Source organism: Nomascus leucogenys, chromosome 6 (assembly GCF_006542625.1).
Source record: "Nomascus leucogenys isolate Asia chromosome 6, Asia_NLE_v1, whole genome shotgun sequence".
NCBI lineage: Eukaryota > Metazoa > Chordata > Mammalia > Primates > Hylobatidae > Nomascus > Nomascus leucogenys.
Window position 1 is genome coordinate 109,653,523 of NC_044386.1, and position 20,952 is coordinate 109,674,474.

The following is a 20,952-nucleotide window of genomic DNA, read 5'->3' on the forward strand; positions in this document are numbered from 1 at the left end:
TAAAGTAGGTAGTTTATCAACAACAGAAATTTATTTTCTCACAGTTCTGGAGGCTGGGAAGTCCATGATAAGACACACGCGGATTCAGTGTCGGGTGAGGGCCTGCCTGTGATGCACAGACAGTGCCTTCTAGCTGTGTTCTCACGTGGTTGAAGGGGCCGAATCTCGGGGTCGTTTGATACCTGCACTAATCCCATTCATGAGAGCTCTCCCTTCAAACTCTGTTCACCCCCAAAGGCCCATCTCCTAATACCATCATCACCTTGAGGGATTAGGATTTCAACACGAATTTGGGGGGTCACATTCAGATCATAAGTTACATATAACTTAAAAAGAACAAAAACGTGGAATTCATGGAGATGTTCATTGCAGTATGGATTACACTGAAAAACTGTAAACAACCTAGATGCCCAGTCAAAGGGAAACAACCAAGAAAAGTCTGTGTCTTGTTCACTCGCTGGCAGGAAACATAGAGCAGGCACGGAAAGGAAAGGGACCCGAGGAATGCGCTGTACCAACAGGAGGCAGCACCCCTTTGCCGAGAGGCGCACCGACAGAAACCTAAGGCTACCTGGGCCGGAGCCGGGTGAGGCCGCGGAGAACGCACCCGGCTACGCGGCTGCCGAGACGGAGGAGGGCGTTTCGACCACTGCCCGATTATGCGCTTACTCAAGTAGGATTCCGAAAAAATTCAGTCGCGCGTCCCTCCTGAGGTTCCGAGCTAGACAGGCCCGGCCCGGGCTGGTGCGGCTGCGCACTGCAGCCCAGCGGAGCGGGGCCCGGGAGGCGTCGGGCTGGGACCGCGGCGGCCAGAGCTCCTGTCAGCTCTGCTGGGCACACGCAGGCCGGGGCGGGCGGCGCGGCTGTCCCCGCCCCGCACGCTGCTGGGCCCGGCGGCCTCAGAGGCTGGCGGACCCGCGCGGGGCGGGCGCAGCGGAGCGCGCCGGCGGCCCAGGGCCCAGCGGGAGCGCGGCTGCGGCGCGCGGAGCAGGGGGCTACGGGTGGGCGGGCGCCCGCCTTCGCCTGCGTCGCTGCCTGCGCGCGGGCCGCCGCCCCCGGGCGCGTGAGAGCCGGCAGCTCGGCCGACTGGGCCCGGAGCGGCGCGGAGGCCGGGCGCTGACGGTAACGGGCCGGGTGCGCGCGCGGGAGGGCTCCGGCTGCCCCGACAGAGGCCGGGCTCGGGCTCGGGCGGCGGGAGCGCGAGCGGCGCTGCGGCGTCAGAGGGGCCAGGAAGGGGCTGGAGGCTGCCTGAGGCCCGGACCTGGCGCCTGTCTCTGCGGTCCCCGGGGCCGACGAAGTCGGAGCGGGCCGGGAGGGGGTCGGGAGGGAGCCAGGCGGGGGATCAGAGACCCGGCGGCGGGTGCCTGCCCTCTGTGATTCAACTCTTAGCCCAGCTCCACCCACACTGGCCTGGACCCAGTCTCTAAGGGCTGAAAATATTGCCCGGAGGCTCCCGAGCAGAATCAGATCGCGCTAAGTAGGGCACAACGCAGAGGCGACGAAGCTCCTCGGCCCCAGGGCCCGCGGAGCAGACTCTGGAGCGCGGTCCCGCCCACGCTCGGCTCCGCAGTTAGCGTCCTCCCTCCTGCTGAGCAGGCAAGCGGTGGCCCGAGGGCGGTGGCGGCGGGGGGCACGGGTCCTCTGAAGTTGCCTCGCAGCTGAGCACTGGGCCCCGTCTCTCCCTTCCCAGGGAGCCTTCGGCATCACTGCAGGCTTCCTAGGGGTCCCCTAAGTGCTCTGCAAACCGCGGCTGGAAATTTCTCACTGCAGGAAACAGTAGACAAACAGGGAGAACACATAGGGCTTGCTTTATGCTAGAAACACAAGCATCTTTTTTCTTTATTAGAAAGAAACTCATTCTGTGTTTCTGAGAAAGGATTTATGCCAGGCACTGTTTCTGGTGAGTGCCAGTTTGACCTGAAAGGGCACCGAGAAAGGCTTTCCTATCAGTCTCTTTGGGTTCTGGCTAAACTTGTACATCAAACAAAATAGAGACTAGCTTATTCACCTGAAACTAGAAGCACATGGCCGAGGAGCCTGAACAGGCACCTCCTATCTAGGCAGGGAAGCTGTGTAATCAGGAGCTTGTGTGGTGCACTCCAGTCAGAGCTGGGACTCTTATCCTGGGCCCGTTTTTCATAGCACCAGCCAAAGGAGAGCGTCCTCTCCACGCTAGGGGCAGAGCTGCTACCAGGACCAGGTGGGCCAGCCCCAGATGTGCTACTTGTGCTACTTGGAGCCAGGCAAATGGGTGTTCCTTTGGAACAGCCCTCAGGAACTCACTGGGGCATTTGGTGGAAAGACTGCCACGGGCATTTTGCATGCTGGAGCTACAGATGGTGTCCTTCCTGCCAGGTGTGTGTGGAGGCCAGTATGAAGCTGAAAAAGCAGGTGACAGTGTGTGGGGCTGCCATCTTCTGTGTGGCAGTCTTCTCGCTCTACCTCATGCTGGACCGAGTGCAACACGATCCCACCCGACACCAGAATGGTGGGAACTTCCCCCGGGTGAGTCGTGCCTGGTTGCTGATTTCTTTGTATACAAGTCACCTGGGCTCAGGGTATGCGCCTCCCACCCCCCACTGGAGGGTAATGTCAGTACAGGACAGGAGCCTTCCTTCCCAATAGTCAGGTTTTGTAGAAACCCTCAGCTAAAAACAGTGATGGCGAAAAGAAGGAAGAAAAAAATGGCAATGGCAATGGCAATGAGTATTGTCACTCTGTTCTCCTGAATTCTTTTCTTTTCTTTCTTTTTTTTTTTTTTTTTGAGACAGAGTCTTGCTCTGTTGCCCAGCCTTGAGTGCAGTGGCGCAATCTTGGCTCACTGCAATCTCCGCCTCCCAGGTTCAAGCGATTCTTCTGCCTCAGCCTCCCGAGTAGCTGGGACTACAGGAGCCTGCCACCACGCCCGACTAATTTTTGTATTTTTAGTAGAGACGAGGTTTCGCCATGTTAGCCAGGCTGGTCTTGAACTCCTGACCTTAGGTGATCCACCCACCTCAGCCTCCCAAAGTGCTGGGATTACAGGTGTGGGCCACCATGCCCAGCCCCTCCTGAATTCTTGGCAGACATTGCTAATTGATTGCAGCATTCTTTGCCATTAAGCCCTGTTGAAATCCTCAGCATAGGCAACCCGATTGTTGAGAATAGGGAGGTGAAAGGAAATCTTTGCCATCCCTGAGCTAGAGAGTGATGGTTCTCCCAACCCAAGTGGAGTGTAGTCCTCAGTGGTGATGTGCACAGCTCCCTTTATCTGAACGGTGTCATCTATCCCTGTAGGCTCATGGTTTGGCGTTGACTGATGAGGGAAGAACTGTAGTCAGGCCTCAGCTGGTAGACCCCAAGCAGAGACCCTCCCTGTGGCATAAGGAGCTGCGTGTGATTGCTTTTTGGTTTTTGGCAGAGCCAAATTTCTGTGCTGCAGAACCGCATTGAGCAGCTGGAGCAGCTTTTGGAGGAGAACCATGAGATTATCAGCCATATCAAGGACTCCGTGCTGGAGCTGACAGCAAACGCAGAGGGCCCGCCCGCCATGCTGCCCTACTACACGGTCAATGGCTCCTGGGTGGTGCCACCAGAGCCCCGGCCCAGCTTCTTCTCCATCTCCCCCCAGGACTGCCAGTTTGCTTTGGGGGGCCGGGGTCAGAAGCCAGAGCTGCAGGTAAGAGTCAGAGCTGGCAGGGATGTACAGCGGCCATGACTGGGGTACTGAGCTGCAATTCACCTGGCAGATGCTCACTGTGTCGGAGGAGTTGCCGTTTGACAATGTGGATGGTGGCGTGTGGAGGCAAGGCTTCGACATCTCCTACGACCCGCACGACTGGGATGCCGAAGACCTGCAGGTGTTTGTGGTGCCCCACTCTCACAATGACCCAGGTGAGGGCCCTGCAGACTCCTGGGAGCTGGAGTGTGGAGTGGGATTTCTGATGGCCAATACAAGGGAGGGACGTCGAAGAAGATGGTGGCATCCTCAGGGGACCCTACATTGGCTCCCTAGGCTGGATCAAGACCTTTGACAAGTACTACACAGAGCAGACCCAACACATCCTCAATAGCATGGTGTCTAAGCTGCAGGAGGACCCCCGGCGGCGCTTCCTCTGGGCAGAGGTCTCCTTCTTCGCCAAGTGGTGGGACAACATCAATGCCCAAAAGAGAGCGGCAGTCCGAAGGCCAGTACCAGGCGGGGAGGCATGGGAGGGCATCATCTGAGCCCCAGGCTGGGTGGACGGGTCTTACCTTAAGCTGTGGGTGCCAGGGTGGCAGGGAGAGGCCCAGAGAGCTGTGGAAGAGTTGAGTGATGGTGGAGGGAGGGAAGGCAAAAACAGGTAGAGGTTCCGAGATAAACGGGGCCAGGATAACCTGGAGATTGGCTGCAAGAAAAGGAGGGAAAATGTGTGTTCTCTTGGTCCTGGGATTTGGAGAACTGGTTCAGTGAGGCCAGTGTACACAGGCCCTGACATTTTCTGGTTGGCAGGACTGGGCAAAGTGTCCTGCACCATCCTGAGTGTGAGTCCTTAACTATAGGCTGGTGGGAAACGGGCAGCTGGAGATTGCGACAGGAGGCTGGGTGATGCCGGATGAGGCCAATTCCCACTACTTTGCATTGATTGACCAGCTCATTGAAGGACACCAGTGGCTGGAGAGAAATCTTGGTAAGTCCAGGCCCAGGCATGGGGGTCTGCCCCCTGGGCTGGGCCCACAGTGATATGGCAGGGGGCTGTGAGGCACAGGGATCGACGGGGTAGTTCCTTTCTAGGCAGATCCAACCATGTGGGCCTGGTGTGATGTCATCTGTCCACTCACTACCAGGACAAGAGCTGGGGTCCCAGCACCTGGGAGGCCGAGAGGCCAGCCCCTGAGGTGTATTCAGGGCCTCTCTGGCTTCCATGCCCTACCCAGGTGCAACGCCCCGCTCTGGCTGGGCAGTGGATCCCTTTGGATACAGCTCCACCATGCCTTACCTGCTGCGCCGTGCCAACCTCACCAGCATGCTGATTCAGAGAGTGCACTATGCCATCAAGAAGCACTTTGCTGCCACCCACAGCCTAGAGTTCATGTGGAGGCAGACATGGGGTAAGGCCAGGTAGGGTAGAGGGGGTCACTGCAGCATAGTCTTCACTGGGGAATAGCAGGGATATCAGAACTAAGACCCCCACTGTTCTTCAGAGCAGACCTGCAGGCACTGGTGTGGACTGCCAGAAATGGTCGCACCCTCTGGTTAGGGGAGGGTCACATTGACCTCTGGCCTCTACAGGGCCTGCTGTCCCAAGGGTTTCAGCGTGCCCTGTGTGCCTGTCCCCTGAAGGAGCCCCTCATGTCTTTCTCCCTGGCCTACGCACTCTCTCCAGCCCTAGGTCCAGTTACAGCCTCACGGTCTTTCAGGGCTGCCTTTAGCCTGAGCAGATCCTTGCCCTCCTGACGTCCAGAGGCTGCCTGCTGGTGACCACGTGGTGTGTCTTCTGCAGACTCGGACTCCAGCACAGACATCTTCTGTCACATGATGCCCTTCTACAGCTATGATGTCCCCCATACCTGCGGCCCGGATCCCAAGATCTGCTGCCAATTTGATTTCAAACGCCTGCCTGGTGGGCGCATCAACTGCCCTTGGAAGGTGCCACCCCGGGCCATCACAGAGGCCAATGTGGCAGAGAGGTATCTGCTTCCAGCCCTTTCACTTCACAGAGGAATCAGGAGGCCTGGCTCTGGTCTGGGCCGTGCCACGTGGAGGGTGGGCTCAGGTGGTGAGTTGAGGCTCGCAGCATCTGCGGCAGCAGCTCCTTACTAAGTCTCCTGAAAAACTGGAATGGCTCTAGCAACGACCTTTCGCAGAATGCTTTCATTTTCTCACATGAGTACTTTTTGATGCCCTAACAAACTGCCAGGGCCAGCTGACAACTTAGAGGTGAATGATTCCCAGGTTAGATGTATCTTACAAACTTCAGGCTCATGTGCCTTCATTTAGTGCCAGGGTTCTGACTTGGCCTTAAGTCAACCACGAGAATCCTGTTCAGATCCACATTCAGTCCCACGAGATAGCCTCCAGCCTCTGAGAAAACAGACCTGTCCCTTTTGAGAGAATTTAGGGACCCCTAAAGATATCACTCTTGCTGAAATCAGGCCTGGGGGAAAAGTGTTAGGTAAGAGTTGATCCGAACAACAATTTAGTCAGAACCTTAAGAATACAACAAGTTGGATTGGTTTTTATGTTGCAATGCTCTGATTTCTCCCTGATGTCCAAGAGTTGAAACATGTGACCAAAAGGGAAATAAAGTGGTCTTTTGTTTCCAGAAGTCTAAATGCCAATTCCAGGCAAGAATCTAGGGCTATGAAGGCATGACTTTTCTTAAAGCAGCAGTTGTGATCAGTGATGCTGGCCTAGGTTTATAAGAACAGGCTCTGAAAGGTAACCGTTTTCTCCTTTGAAAGGCTTACTAGACTGATAAGTTAGTGGAAAGTGGTATTTGAGGAATCCTCTCATGAGAATGAAGTAGAAAAGTACAAGCTGGGCCAGCGCCGCTAAGTAGATTAGTTGACTCTTTGGACTGTGATATTTATAACATGCCAGTTAAAGTAGGAAAGGGCTTCTGCTGATGTGCCACAGGGCTGTTTTTCTACTGATTTTGCCAATAATTTGGATGAAAAGAAAATAAATGTTTGTATATAGTTCCCATTATGTACCAGGCACTATTCTAAGTGTTTAACAAATATTCATTCATTGATTTTATTTTATTTATTTAATTTTAATTTTTTTTTTTTTTGAGATGGAGTCTGTCACCCAGGCTAGAGTGCGGTGGTGCGATTTCAGCTCACCGCAACCTCCGTCTCCTGGGTTCAAATGATTATCCTGCCTCAGCCTCCTGAGTAGCTGGGATTACAGGTGTGCGCCACCACACCCAGCTAATTTTTGTATTTTTAGTAGAGACAGGGTTTCACCATATTGGCCAGGCTGGTCTTGAATTCCTGACCTCAGGTGATCTGCCTGCCCCGGTCTCCCAAAGTGCTGGGATTACAGGTGTGAGCCACTGCGCTCGGACCATTCAATCCATTTAAATTCTCATAACATTATATGGGTACCTACTGATGTTATCCTTATTTTGCTAGAAATGGAGGCTCAGAGAGGTTACTTGCCCACGGTCACTCAGGTAGTACTTGTGGAGCTGGTGTGATGTGGCTCCGGGGTCCAGACCCTTAACTTTGGTGCTGCATCGCTAACTGGTGGGCAAAATGAGGCGGGAGTGTCAGAACCAGGATCCCAAAAGATCTCAACAGCCTAGCATAAAAAACAACATGCCAGCTGTCAGAACTGCCCAGAGAACACTGGATTCCCCTGGGGCTGGGATTCACGTGCAGGAGGTGTTCGTTTGAGCTAAACCACTCCTTGATGGATGGGATGTCTTCTAGGGGCTTGCTGGCGGGATGGCTGTGCATGGTGCTCTTTTACTGATGAGACTTCATGTTGGGCCCATGTTTTTTTCCTGCCCCAGGGCAGCCCTGCTCCTGGACCAATACCGGAAGAAGTCCCGGCTCTTCCGAAGCAACGTCCTCCTGGTGCCTCTTGGAGATGACTTCCGATATGACAAGCCCCAGGAGTGGGATGCCCAGTTCTTCAACTACCAGCGGCTCTTTGACTTCTTCAACAGCAGGCCTAACCTCCATGTGCAGGTGTGAGGGGCACTTGGCTGGGGAGGGGGCCTCACAGTGCTGCAGCCCATCCCTTCCTGTGAGACCGTGCCCTGGGTTCCCAACTTGGGCAAGGTGCCCCCCCGTTTTTTTTTTTTTGAGACGGAGTCTCGCTCTGGTGCCCAGGCTGGAGTTCAGTGGTGCGATCTCGGCTCACTGCCAGCTCCGCCTCCCAGGTTCACGCCATTCTCCTGCCTCAGCCTCCCGAGTAGCTGGGACTACAGGTGCCCGCCACCACGCCCAGCTAATTTTTTGTAGTTTTAGTAGAGATGGGGTTTCACTGCGTTAGCCAGGATGGTCTCGATCTCCTGACCTCGTGATCCACCCGCCTCGGCCTCCCAAAGTGCTGGGATTACAGGCGTAAGCCACCGTGCCCAGCCGAAGGTGCCCCTTTTATGTCAGAATTAATTCCCAGGCTCCCCTACTTCTGTTAAGTCTAGAATGGCAGGATGTACAGTTCCTGCTTCTGAGGCCAGAGCCCCTGCCTCACCCCCAGCTGCAGCACTGTGGCCACAATTTCCAGGAGGCTCTAGAACTGATGGGAGTGGGTTTTTGGGGTTCCCACAGGCCCAGTTTGGGACTCTTTCTGACTATTTTGATGCCCTGTACAAGAGGACAGGGGTGGAGCCAGGGGCCCGGCCTCCAGGGTTTCCTGTGCTGAGCGGGGATTTCTTCTCCTATGCGGACCGGGAGGATCATTACTGGACAGGCTATTATACTTCCCGGCCCTTCTACAAGAGCTTAGACCGAGTCCTGGAAGCCCACCTGCGGTGAGACCCTGTCCCCGCTTCCAGGCTGGAGGGGGAGAGTCAGCCTTTGGGGTTTAAGGAGGGGCTGGATCGGCTCAGAAGGGAATAGATAGACCCAGAGGCCAGGGCAGGTAGAGAAGGGGTGGGAAGGAAGGAGGCTGGACTGGCAGAGTGTGGGTGGGCCCTGGCTAGTGGTGCAGGCTGGCAGCTAACTTCTCTCTCTGGGCAGGGGGGCAGAGGTTCTGTACAGCCTGGCTGCAGCTCACGCTCGCCGCTCTGGCCTGGCTGGCCGGTACCCACTGTCTGACTTCACCCTCCTGACGGAAGCTCGGCGCACGCTGGGGCTCTTCCAGCATCACGATGCCATCACTGGCACGGCCAAGGAGGCTGTGGTGGTGGACTATGGGGTCAGGTGGGAGCCTTCTCTTTTTCATTGTCAGCTCCCCTGCTCACTGTCCCAAAGAAAGGACACTGGGTGGTCAGGGGGTAGGCCGGCCTAGGGCTTGTCCTGCTGACAAGGCAGACAGCTTGCCTATGGTCATCTTCTCTCCTTCCCTCTCCTGCGCCACCCACAGGCTTCTGCGCTCCCTTGTCAACCTGAAGCAGGTCATCATTCATGCAGCCCACTATCTGGTGCTGGGGGACAAGGAGACCTACCACTTTGACCCTGAGGCGCCCTTCCTCCAAGTGGTGAGCCCCTCCTGGGTCTGCATGGGGACCCTCTGGTGTGTGCAGGTCCCATCCCAAGAGCTGCTGGATGGGGGTGCTGCTCCTCTTTTTCCTTCCCCATCCAGATGAGTTCTGTGCCCAGTGCAGCTGCTGGTCCACATCCGGGACAGGCGGGGTGGGAGGAGGCTGAGCCCATAATGGTTCTTCCCTTCCGGCCCACTGAATTCCAGGATGACACTCGTTTAAGTCACGATGCCCTCCCAGAGCGCACGGTGATCCAGCTGGATTCCTCACCCAGGTAACCTGGACTACGCCAGGTGCAGAGAGGCAGAGCCATTCCCTGGCTCTCAGGCCCCTCTGCCTTGGCATGTGCTGAACCAGTGCAGGGCGCTTGCCCTGGCCAGAAGCAGCGGCCTCCTGGGTCAGCCCACCTTCTACGCACAGGTTTGTGGTGCTATTCAACCCGCTGGAACAGGAGCGATTCAGCATGGTGTCCCTGCTGGTCAACTCGCCCCGCCTGCGCGTCCTTTCAGAGGAGGGTCAGCCCCTGGCTGTGCAGATCAGCGCACACTGGAGCTCTGCCACCGAGGCGGTCCCTGATGTCTACCAGGTGAGGTGCGGGCTCATCAGGTGGGCCTGGCCCTCTGCCCATCGTGGGCCCCTCCCCGCCCGGCGATGCCAACCTCACACCCTCCTGCTTGTGGCCCTGCTACTCTCCAGGCTGAGGACAGGTGTCCTGGGGAGGGGGTTGTCCAGAGGACAGGCACTCTTGGGATTTGAGTGTGTCCTTGAATAGAAGGGGAAGGTTGGTATGGTAATACTAATGGTAAAAATAGCAGTTATAATGCCCCATCATTCAGTCATTCAGTCATTCAATGTTTATTGAAAGCTTAATGTGTGGTTACCACTTCATACTTTTTCAAATATCACTTGAGAATCATAAAGTCTGATGAGGAAGAAAGGGCAAATCATATCACTTCCACTTTGGAGGAGGGGCAGAGGCCCCAGCGGTTGCAGGGACTTGCTCAAGCCCTCTGTTAGTAAGCGAATGCCCCAGCACCCCTGTGGCGAAAGCCGTGCCCCCACTTCCTCACCCCTCCTATGCCCACAGGTGTCTGTGCCTGTCCGCCTGCCAGCCCTGGGCCTGGGCGTGCTGCAGCTGCAGCTGGGCCTGGATGGGCACCGCACGCTGCCCTCCTCTGTGCGCGTCTACCTGCACGGCCGGCAGCTGTCCGTCAGCAGGCATGAAGCGTTCCCTCTCCGTGTCATTGACTCTGGCACCAGTGACTTCGCCCTCAGCAACCGCTACATGCAGGTCTGGTTCTCAGGCCTTACTGGGCTCCTCAAGGTAAAAGGCCAGGGTGGTGGGGAAGGGCCAGGGACTAGAGTAGAGCGTGTGTGGTGGTGGCACTTTGCAGAGTGGCCTCCCCGCCCTGTGAACATTCTGCACCTCACCCACAGTGGACCCGGGCCTGGGCCATCTCAGCTCCAGCCTGACAGCATGGGGAAGCAGGGCATGGCTCCTTGGGGAAGCTAGTCCATGTCCTCCCAGGAGGCAGGCCTGACATGCTGGTGTGGGGCCAGGGGTCAGGGCTGTGTTTTTTGGCAGAGCATCCGAAGGGTGGATGAGGAGCAGGAGCAGCAGGTGGACATGCAGGTCTTTGTCTATGGCACCCGTACGTCCAAAGACAAGAGTGGAGCCTACCTCTTCCTGCCCGATGGCGAGGCCAAGGTACCCTAAAGATGCCTTGAACAACCTGGCAGGCCCCGGGAGGTCTCACTAGCAGGGAGGGCAGGAGGGGGCACAGGCCTTCCCACAGGTTTATTGCTGCCTGCCAGGGGCCTTGTCTTTCCTGTTCAGCCCAGGGGTATCTGGGAATAGGTGCTCTCTTGCCCAGCCCTGGGCTGGCACCTTCCTGCCTTGCCCTCTGTGCTGTAGTTTCAACAGCACTCTGCTCTTTCCCTAGCCCTACGTCCCCAAGGAGCCCCCCGTGCTGCGTGTCACTGAAGGCCCTTTCTTCTCAGAGGTGGTTGCGTACTACGAGCACATTCACCAGGCAGTTCGGCTTTACAATCTGCCAGGTGAGCCTTGCGCATGAGGAAGGGTCCGGAAGGAGGTGTGGGCTCCACAGCTGTGGCGTATTCTTCCTTCTGCTGCTTCTCTGTTCATACCTCTGTTCCGTATCATTTGAGACAGGGGTGCTCCATTCTCTTGGAGAAAAAATCATCCAGAAATGCCCTGGGAATTTCTTGGGAGGTTGGACAGAGCCTCTCCCCAGCTCGGCTGTGATCCCCCAGCCCAGCCTCTTAGCTGTGGTTCAGCCTCACACTTCTCCATGCCCCCACTTTGTTCCTGTGCCCAGGGGTGGAGGGGCTGTCTCTGGACATATCATCCCTGGTGGACATCCGGGACTACGTCAACAAGGAGCTGGCCCTGCGCATCCATACAGACATCGACAGCCAGGGTATCTTCTTCACAGACCTCAATGGCTTTCAGGTGACTCCTGGGCCTGGGTCTCGGAGACCCCACAGAGTAGAACTTGGACTCTGCTTTTGCCCGTCACAGGCCCTGGGGGATGATCTGCCCTGATGGAGAAAGATGAATGAGAAGCAAAAGTGATCAGGGACTCCTTCAGTCTGGGGACCGCTTGGGCCCACATGGTGCCCGGGTGCCCTTGATCTGCTGGCCTTGCCCCCACAGGTGCAGCCCCGACGGTATCTGAAGAAGCTCCCCCTCCAGGCCAACTTCTACCCCATGCCAGTCATGGCCTATATCCAGGATGCACAGAAGCGCCTCACGCTGCACACTGCCCAGGCCCTGGGTGTCTCTAGCCTCAAAGATGGTGAGTAGGGCCCAGGAGTTCTGTAGAGGGTATCAGACAAAAAGAAGACCGTCCCCACCCTCAAGGGCTCCCCGCTCTGGTGGCCTCCCTTGCCTCTTTCTGGACTGCATCACCTCCATGCCTGGAGAGGGGGGCGAGCCATTCAGAGCCCTTGGCACAGGAGGCAGGCACCTGCTGTCCCAGTCCCCTGGTGGCGGCAGCAGTGTAGGCAACTGGGTGGAGTGTCCTACTGGATCCCTTGAAGAACCGTCAGGGTTACAACTCTTGGGGCCAAAGAAAGAAACAAATGTCAAAAAGCAAAGCTAGGCACAGTGGTTCACTCCTGTAATCCCAGCACTGTTGGGAGGCCAAGGCAGAAGGCCAGGAGTTTGAGACCAGCCTGGGCAACAAAGCGAGACCCAAGCTCTACAAAAAAATTTAAAAATTAGCTGGATTTGGTGGCACGTGCCTATAGTCCCAGCTACTCAGGAGACTGAGATGGGAGAATTGCTTGAGCCTGGGAGTTGGAGGCTGCAGTAAGTCAAGATTGTGCCACTGCACTACAGCCTGGTGACAGAGCAAGACCCAGCCTGAAAAAAAAGGCAAGAAGCATCAGGGTATTGAACAGTGATTCTCAGCTGAGGTGTGCAACCCTCTTCTGGGTGGGGATGAGAGTAGGGACAGCTTGTAAAGTACACTCAGTGTTATGAAATATTAAGGAAATGAGAAAATTACATATTGTTTTCCTACTAGTGATCATTAAAAGACACTGACGTTCTTTTTTTTGTTTTTTATTTTGAGATGGAGTTTCACTCTTTCGCCCAGGCTGGAGTGCAGTGGCGCAATCTCCGCTGACTGCAACCTCCACCTTCCAGTTTGAAGCGATTCTCTTGCCTCAGCCTCCTGAGTAGCTGGGATTACAGGCGCCTGCCACCATGCCCAGCTAATTTTTGTATTTTTAGTAGAGATGGGGTTTCACCATGTTGGCCAGGCTGGTCTGGAACTCCTGATCTTGTGGTCTGCCTGCCTCGGTCTCCCAAACTGCTGGGATTATAGGTGTGAGCCACCACACCCGGCCAAGACTGACGTTCTTAAGAATCAAAATGGGCATGGGGAGCACTGGCCTGGAGTCAGACCCGGGCAGCTCGTCACGCTGGCAGTTCTGTGTGGCCCCCATATCCTCAGGGCAAAATGAACAGTTTGCACTTGGTGGCATCTGAGGCCCTTGAGATCTGTCTCTGGGAAGAGCCCTTGTGAAGGGCTGAGCCGAGAGCACCCAGTCAAGGCTAGGCGTGGCCTGATGGCTGGCAAGTGCAGGGGCCTGATTCCCTGCTGGGAGGAGTGTGCCTTTCTCTGCCAGGAGCAGCCCCTGGTCCATCTGTGTCATGACTCCTAACTACAGCCCAATATCCCTGACTGGATTTTCTCCTCTACCCCTCTGGGATATGGTGTTTGGAAAAATGACTGTCTTCTATACAAGGGATCCATTTTAGGGTTTTCAGACATCTTTCTGTGATTGTTCTGGGTTAAAAGACCGAGCAACTACACAAGTCAGTAAGGACTGGAGAGGTGAGGGAGAGAACAGGGCCATCTGTCCCAGTGGACTGTGGGGGCAGCTGGTGTGGTTTCCCTCGAGATCTTGTACAAGAACAGCTGCACCCACCTCCAACACCTGCACACAATGGGGCCTCTGTCCCCAACACATCAGCCATGCACCGAGCCCCTGCTCCAAGCATCCTCTAGAAAATAAAGCAAAGGTGGTCACCTGCCATATCTTTTTCCCAGGGCAACCCCAGATGACACTTAATATGAGCCTCTGCCTGACTTGCCATCTGGCTGTCCTTTCCAGAACCCTACTTTTAACACACAGGCAGTCAGAGCTTGAGTCTGACCTGCTGGGGCTGTCTGGCTGTCCAGTGTAGAACAAGGGCAGGAGAGCCTGTGTTTTAGTCACAACAAAACCTGCCCAACCTGAGCAAACCTGCCCCAGATTACGGAGGTATGCAGCAACACTACCGATGGCTGTTGATCTAAGTTTTTCGTTTCTGGTTTATTTTGTTGTATGTAACCCGTCCTGATTCGGTTTCCTGCCTGGGCCCCTACTCCTGAGTCCCAGAGCATGGGGGTAAACTGCCAGGGCCAGCCTGCCCCTTTCTGGGCCTCATGCTTCCTCATCTGCAAAATAAGGGCACAGGACCAGCCCCTCATCAGGTTCCCTCCCAGCTGTGGGAACCCGTGACCTCTCCTGAGTGACTCAGCTTCTGTCTCTTGAGCTGGGCTTTTCTGTCAGGGCCTGTGGCTGGGATTCTCCTTTGAAAGGTCAGTGTCTGCTTGGGGGTGGGGGCAGGCCAGCACTCACTGTTTGCTTCCCCAGGCCAGCTGGAGGTGATCTTGGACCGGCGGCTGATGCAGGATGACAACCGGGGCCTAGGCCAAGGGCTCAAGGACAACAAGAGAACCTGCAACCGTTTCCGCCTCCTGCTAGAGCGGCGAACCGTGGGCAGCGAGGTAACATCTGGGGCTGATGCCCAGGGAGCCAGGTCTGGCTAGTCCCTGGGGGTGGCCGGGGGGTCCAGCCTAGGGCTCAAGGAGTGTAGCTGGAGGTGGGCAAGGGAGAGAGAGTAGGGCTGAATTCCTGGGGCGGGGGGAGGCAGTCTGGCATTTTGTGTCCCATCTCACGCAGCCTGGCACCTTCCTCTCCCAGCAGCGCTCTGTCACCTGTGCCCCTCATGTTCGTCTCCCACTTTCCTCTGTGCTGCCCTCCTCTGCCCTGTCCCAGCATTCTCTAACCCTGTGCTCCAACCCCGCTCATCTCATGGCTTTCTTTGCCCCACCAGCCTGACTTTTTCTCCAAACTGGCAGCCATGTTTAGGGGCTTGATCTTTCACAGCAGCAGGAGCGGTAACCGAGAGGTAAGGGTCGGCTCTGGGAGTGGGGAACTAGTACGAGCAAGGTGTAGCTGCGCCGGAGCCCAGGTGACAGAGCCCGCCGCTCAGTCACTCGTGCATCAGATAGATATTGAGCACCTGCTTTACTGTGAGGATCCAGAGGGACATAAGTGCAGACAGTGCTGACTCTCCCAGGAGTTTACTCGTGAGTAGGGGTGGCAGAGAAGCCATGTGTGTGAAAACGCAAGGTAGAAAAGGGCTTTGTCTCACTGATGCTGAGGAGCAAGGTAATAACGTGGGCTGAGGAGATCGAGGTCAAGGAGGTGTCACCCAGCTGTGGCTTTGATGAGTGGGGGTGTGATTTGAAGATATGAACCAGGGCACAGGGTAGGCGGCAGGAAAGACAGCAGGCTGGGGAACAGCAGTGAGTTCCTTAGTTACGCTGGAGCTACGCTGTCCAGTACGGTGGCCAGTAGCCCTATATGGCTATTTAAATTACAACTAAATCAAGTAAAAAACTTGCTTTCTTATTCCTACTGACCACACTTCAAGTACTCAGTGGCCACAAGTGGCTAAGTGGCTGCCGTATTAGACCATGTGGTGTCGCATATTTCCATCCTTGCAGAATGCCCTCTTGGCTGGTGCTGGGCTAGAGTGCTGGGGGGAGATCAGGGCAGACGGCAGAGCACCTTGAGTGCCTGCTAAGGGATCTGGACCTTATCCTGGCTTGGAAAGGTCCAGGCTAAGGAAAGAGCTGAGCAAGGAGGGACACCGTCAGAACTCTGCTCTCAGCATGTCACGCTGACAGTATGGAGCAGGTTGGATCTGTGGGAAGGGAGACTGGAGGAGGGTGACAGTGGGAGGCTGTTCAGGCAGGACACGCTGGCTGCTTGAACTAGGCCAGAGGCTGGAGAAGTTGCCGGTGGCTATGAGGACACTGCCCAGGTGAGACGGAAGAGAGTTTAGCATTACCTGGGAATGCAGAGGGAAGTGAGAGATGCTGGGTGCTTGGAAGAAGGGGGATGCCAGGGACAGAAGTCCAGAATATTCAGCCCAGGCCTGTGAGTCTGACGTCCACGTGAGCTGCTAAGGAGTAGCCCTGCTGGCAGAGCCCCTGCAGCGCTGGGCCTGAGAGCCAGGCTGGCACTGTGGATGTGGTGTCACTGTGAAGCCACAGGATTACCCAGAGCACTCTGGATTGGAGGCCCGTGCTCCATGGTGAGGCCTGCGTCTGCCTGTCTGCCATCCTCCCTGCACTGTGGATCCATGTGTGAGGGGAGACATGGCTGATGGGAGTGTGTTGCTCATGATAGTGTTATGTGAGCAAGGAACTAAAAAGTAGATAAGAAACGGCTTAGTGAAATAGCCCTCTGAGTTAGGTGAGATGGCAAATGTCCACACTTGAAGGGTTAGCGGAACCTCGCCTGGAGCCAGGCATGCCCTTGAGTCCAGGCGCACCAGGAAAGCTCTTTCCAAAGGAACTGACCTGGGTGTGCTTTTATCCTGCCTCATCCTCTCCCCTCAGCCTGGCTTTGGTCCCTCACCAATATCTCGGGTCAATCTTGCAGGTCCAAGATAGCCACTCTACCAGCTACCCATCCCTTCTCAGCCACCTGACCTCCATGTACTTGAACACCCCGGTGCTCGCTCTGCCTGTAGCCAGGACACAGCTCCCAGGCCCTGGTCTGCGCTCATTTCATCCTCTGGCTTCCTCACTGCCCTGTGACTTCCACCTGCTCAACCTACGTATGCTCCAGGCTGAGGTGAGTGTCCCTCAGCGTGACATGCTGAGAGCAGAGTTCTGATGGTGTCCCTCCCTGCTCAGCTCCTTCCTTAGCCTCCAGGATGAGGTCCAGACCCATTAGCAGGTATTCGGCTCCAAACCTCCAGGACCAGGTTCTGGCCTTTCCTTACCCACATGCCCCCCTGTGCCAGCACTGCCTCTGGGCAGAGGCGCTGCTACATCTCCGATCTCTGAAAGCCCTGCGCCCACTTCCCTGGGCACTGTCTGTCATCCAGGAGGACACCCTGCCCTCGGCGGAGACTGCACTCATCTTACACCGCAAGGGTTTTGACTGCGGCCTGGAGGCCAAGAACTTGGGCTTCAACTGCACCACAAGCCAAGGCAAGGTGAGTAGGGGGGGGAAACAGAGCACCTGGGAATGGCAGGCGTGAGCTTGGTAAGACTGGGCTGAGATTTGGTGACAGGCTGGGAGAAGAAAGTGTCACTCCAGGGCTTTCTGGAGAGAAGGGGGGAAGCTGTAGACATGTTTTCAGAGCTCCGAAGGCCTGGCAGGGGGAGTTTCAGACAAGGTAGATCGCTTGAGAACTTTTGTTCCCTGAGCAGGGACCTCTATCAAGCAAAGTGGAAAAGACCAGAAATAGAAAACCAGAACCCCATCCCATTGTTACTTTGTAAAAGCTCTTAGCAGCCGGCACTGATAAATGTCCCCAGGTGCCAGGTCCTCTGCTGGGCTCCAGTGTTTCAGAAGTGAACCAAGACATGGTCAGTGTTCTCACAGAGCACACAGCCCAGTGAAACGGTTCTCACCCGGAGATCTGTAGGCAGGCTTTAGGGTTGAGCAAATCTCAGCAAGCCCGTGAGACTGGATGCACACTCATGTGTAAGAAGGCGTGGTGTTGCTGAGAGGGGCCAGCTGGAACTGGAGTGCAGTGGCATGATCTCGGCTCACTGCAACCCCTGCCTCCTGGTTCAAGCGATCCTCCTGCCTCAGCCTCCCGAGTAGCTGGGATTACAGGCACCTGCCCCCATGCCCTGCTAATTTTTATATTGTTAGTAGAGATGGGGTTTTGCCATGTTGGCCAGGCTGGTCTCGAACTCCTCACCTCAGGTGATCCACCCACCTTGGCCTCCCAAAGTGCTGGGATTACAGGTGTGAGCCACTGCACCTGGCTGAGATTCTTAAAGAGGTAACAAATTGTAGATGAACAGCCACGTTCTTTAGTGTCTTGGCACCCAGCACAACCCTGCACCTTCTCTTCTCCCCACAGGTAGCCCTGGGGAGCCTTTTCCATGGCCTGGACGTGGTATTCCTTCAGCCAACCTCCTTGACATTACTGTACCCTCTGGCCTCCCCGTCCAACAGCACTGACGTCTATTTGGAGCCCATGGAGATCGCTACCTTTCGCCTCCGCTTGGGTTAGGGCTTCTTGTGGCCTGAAGAGGAAGTTCATTCACAGAGACTGCCTCTTAACATGAAGATCATTGGACAAGCCACACGGGTATCCCATCCCGATCTGCTTCCCAGAACTGTGACACATTGGGCTCTGCCCTCATTTTCTGTTTATTGCTGCTGCTGTGTTTTGGGGGCAACCCACAAACCCAGTGATGGGTAAATAGGGCAGACGCTAGTGAGATCAGGGAGAGAAGGCCCTTGGTCAGAGTGGGCAGTGCCAGGCTCTGCTTTGGGTTGTGAGCGGACACCCAGCTGGGCACAGGCTCAGGCACCCATCCTTTTTCCAAACAGGGATATAGAAGAAGTGGAAGCAGACAGAAGAGGTAAGGGAGGCTAAGTGGGTAACAGCCCAGCATCAGGGTCACTGTGGCAACAGCCGGCTCTAGGGGAATCCTGTGGTTATGTAGAGACTCCATGTCCTGGTGTGATGAGCAGGATCAGAGTGACTCTGGGAGGACAGGGATGGGGACCCAGAGTTAGCAGTGGGGATGGAGCAGTAGAAGGAATCACTATTTCTCCTAGGAGTCCGAAGGCCTCACTGCTTTCTGTGATGGCTTTGCTGTAAGTGCCGCCTGGCCTGCATGCATTGGCTTAAGAGGCTGCAGAGTGTCAGGAAGGACTCGCTAGAGATTGTCATGGTCAGAGGTCATAGGTCACTTCAGGTAGCAAGACCCCTGGCAAACTGGGTACTTGGCCTATGTACTGATTTGTGGGATGGTGGCAGGGGCGTGGGGTCCTCCGCCCTGCCTGACTCCTCTTTGGCTTCTATGCTCTGTACACTGCTGTCCCCAAGAGCTCTTTCTTATTATGGCAGGGAGTGGGGATTGGTCCTACTTTCTTTCTCTGGAAAGGAAAGCCTCCAAGACCCCATGTGCCTGGGCAGCTTGAGAAGGCATTCAGCACCACGCCTAGCAGGCAGACCTTGAAGCCTCACCTTTAGTCTATCCTGCAGAGGTATTCAGTTCCTGGCACAGGGGACTAGGGGCACGTGGAGTATATGAAGAGACAGTATGGCTGTGCAGGAGCCTTCATTTCAGCTTCAATTAATAGGGAAACATTTATGATAGCTCTATAGATGCTGAAAAGGTATTTGGTAAGATTTAAAATCCATCCCTTATTAAAACTCTTAGTAAATTAAGTCTGGAAAGAAACACGCTAATCTAGATAAAGGTCTGTTTGAGAAACCAACAGTTATGGCATTCTAAAGAGTCAGACACCACAGGCATTCCCATTAAAGTCAGAAACTAACCAAAGGCATGCTATTATTCAGCAGTGTCCCGGCACTACTAACCCCTGCAACAAGCCAGATGAGGAAAATAAGGAAGAATTATAATTGTCATTATTTGTAGACAATAAAACTGCCTACCTGTAAAACCTAAGAATCAACTGAAGACCTGTTAAGAGTATTCTGTAAGTCAGCCCAATGATACGCATCATGTTCCTGTCTACATAATGGTTTTCCCCAAATCAGCTGATAAATTCAGTGTAATTCCAATGAGATTGATACTTTGGAATTGACAGTTCTAAAGTGCATTTGGGAGAGTGAATGTGTGAGAACACTAAGACCACTCTGAACGATGATAATGAGTTGGGGGGTGGACTCCTGAGGGGGAAAAGGCACACGTCCTGCCAGATTCCCAGAGGATTCTCACGCCACCATTACCTCACTCAGTGTGACCTGGAGGGGCTCAGACAGACGGGAGAGTCCAGAAACAGACCCAGGGCTACAGGAATTTAGTATATGGTAAGAGGGATGTTTTAAGTGGGGAAAAAGGTGGATTATTTAATAAACAGTACTTTTAGACAACTAGCTATCAAAGCTAGATCTCGGCCGGGTGCGATGGCTCACACCTGTAATCCCAGCACTTTGGGAGGCCAAGGCGGGTGGATCACTTGAGGTCAGGAGTTCGAGACCAGCCTGGCCAAGATGGCGAAACCCTGTGTCTACTAAAAATACAAAAACTAGCCAGGCATGGTGACACGCGCCTGTAATCCCAGCTACTTAGGAGGCTGAGGCAGGAGAATCACATGAACCTGGGAGGCGGAGGTTGCAGTGAGCTTAGATCATGCCACTGCACTCCAGCCTGGGTGACACAGCTAAAAAAAAAAAAAAAAAAAAAACCACTAAGTTAGATCTCTACCTCACAGTGTCCATACAAATTAGTTCCAGAGGGAAGATATACTACAAAATTACTCAAAAATTTTTGTACCTCTGATGTGGGACGGTCTTTTCTAAACTTTAACATGAGACTTAAAAGATATAATAAGGGAAAAGATAAGCAGATTTTGCAACCAAAAAATATCGAAAGTCTCTGTGTGATGGAAAACATCAAGGTTAAAACACAAATGACAGATATGGAAGAAAATATTTGCAGCACATAAAAAAATCAACGAGTACAATTACTTTAGGAGAAAAGCTTGCTTCAGGGTCCTTAGAGAAAGTCACTGGGGCCTGCCAAGCAGCCATCTAAAGACAAGAGTGAGAGGGCTGAGTTCTTCCAGGTCGTCAGAGTTGTTGCTGCCCGTATTAGGCCACACGGTGGAACCCCATTTATATCATAGCAGAAGAAATAGGATTATCATTGTGAACTGCTTAGCATGGTGCCTGGTATATACGAGAGCTCCACAAATGTGAGCTATAATCCTATTAGTAAAGGATGCTAAGCAGTTCCACTGTGGCAGGTGTCATTTGCTAGTAGAATTTGTAATCAAACAATAGGAGGGGAATCTGTGAACGCCTAGAAAATTAGCAGAATAAAGGATACTATCTTTGGAGGCCTCCGATGTGCAATGAAATTATTTGTCTGACAGAAACGAATGCTTAATTCTATTTACTAGCCTTTAAAATGACTTAAGGCAGTCCGGTGGTGGCTCATGACTGTAATCCCAGCACCTTGGGAGGCCAAGGTGGGTGGATCACCTGAGCTCAGGAGTTGGAGACCAGCCTGGA

The 20,952-nt window shown here is 54.6% G+C and overlaps 2 protein-coding genes across 8 annotated transcripts in view; one reads left to right on the forward strand and one right to left on the reverse strand.

Moving 5' to 3' along the window:
• Positions 1 to 20,781, forward strand: MAN2A2 (mannosidase alpha class 2A member 2). Of its 6 annotated transcripts, none has more exons than XM_030815036.1 (24): positions 6 to 1,122; positions 2,356 to 2,505; positions 3,422 to 3,658; positions 3,729 to 3,873; positions 3,995 to 4,166; positions 4,522 to 4,649; positions 4,897 to 5,070; positions 5,463 to 5,649; positions 7,482 to 7,659; positions 8,245 to 8,447; positions 8,656 to 8,838; positions 9,002 to 9,116; positions 9,326 to 9,393; positions 9,540 to 9,705; positions 10,207 to 10,443; positions 10,705 to 10,827; positions 11,063 to 11,177; positions 11,459 to 11,592; positions 11,797 to 11,938; positions 14,292 to 14,425; positions 14,755 to 14,829; positions 16,374 to 16,568; positions 16,825 to 16,935; positions 17,818 to 20,781. In XM_030815036.1, exons 1-24 carry the CDS (start codon positions 505 to 507, stop codon positions 17,968 to 17,970), a joined length of 4,143 nt encoding a protein of 1,380 aa, XP_030670896.1. In that variant the 5' UTR covers positions 6 to 504; the 3' UTR covers positions 17,971 to 20,781. The 6 variants fall into 6 exon arrangements, 4 of the variants coding, with proteins under 4 accessions (XP_030670896.1, XP_030670895.1, XP_030670897.1 ...); XM_030815035.1 differs by having other exon boundaries at positions 7 to 1,122; positions 3,401 to 3,658; XM_030815038.1 differs by having other exon boundaries at positions 525 to 673; positions 3,401 to 3,658; positions 17,818 to 19,393.
• HDDC3 (HD domain containing 3) overlaps positions 11,646 to 20,952 on the reverse strand; it is a 22,588-nt gene continuing 13,281 nt past the window's right edge. The window contains exons 4-5 of one of the 2 annotated variants that reach the window (XR_004030605.1): positions 12,052 to 12,201; positions 11,646 to 11,681 (exon numbers count right to left, since the gene is read on the reverse strand). The gene's annotated coding sequence lies outside the window, so the exon portion shown is untranslated. The remainder of the gene's footprint in view (positions 11,682 to 12,051; positions 12,202 to 20,952) is intronic. The other variant, XR_004030606.1, reaches the window with a different exon arrangement.

Coding starts and splice junctions, on each gene's coding strand:
- MAN2A2 (XM_030815035.1), top strand. CDS start 505: ATGCGCTGTACCAACAGGAGGCAGCACCCCTTTGCCGAGAGGCGCACC. Junction 9,706..10,206: donor CGGTCCCTGATGTCTACCAG/GTGAGGTGCGGG, acceptor CTATGCCCACAG/GTGTCTGTGCCTGTCCGCCT. Junction 11,178..11,458: donor TCGGCTTTACAATCTGCCAG/GTGAGCCTTGCG, acceptor TCCTGTGCCCAG/GGGTGGAGGGGCTGTCTCTG.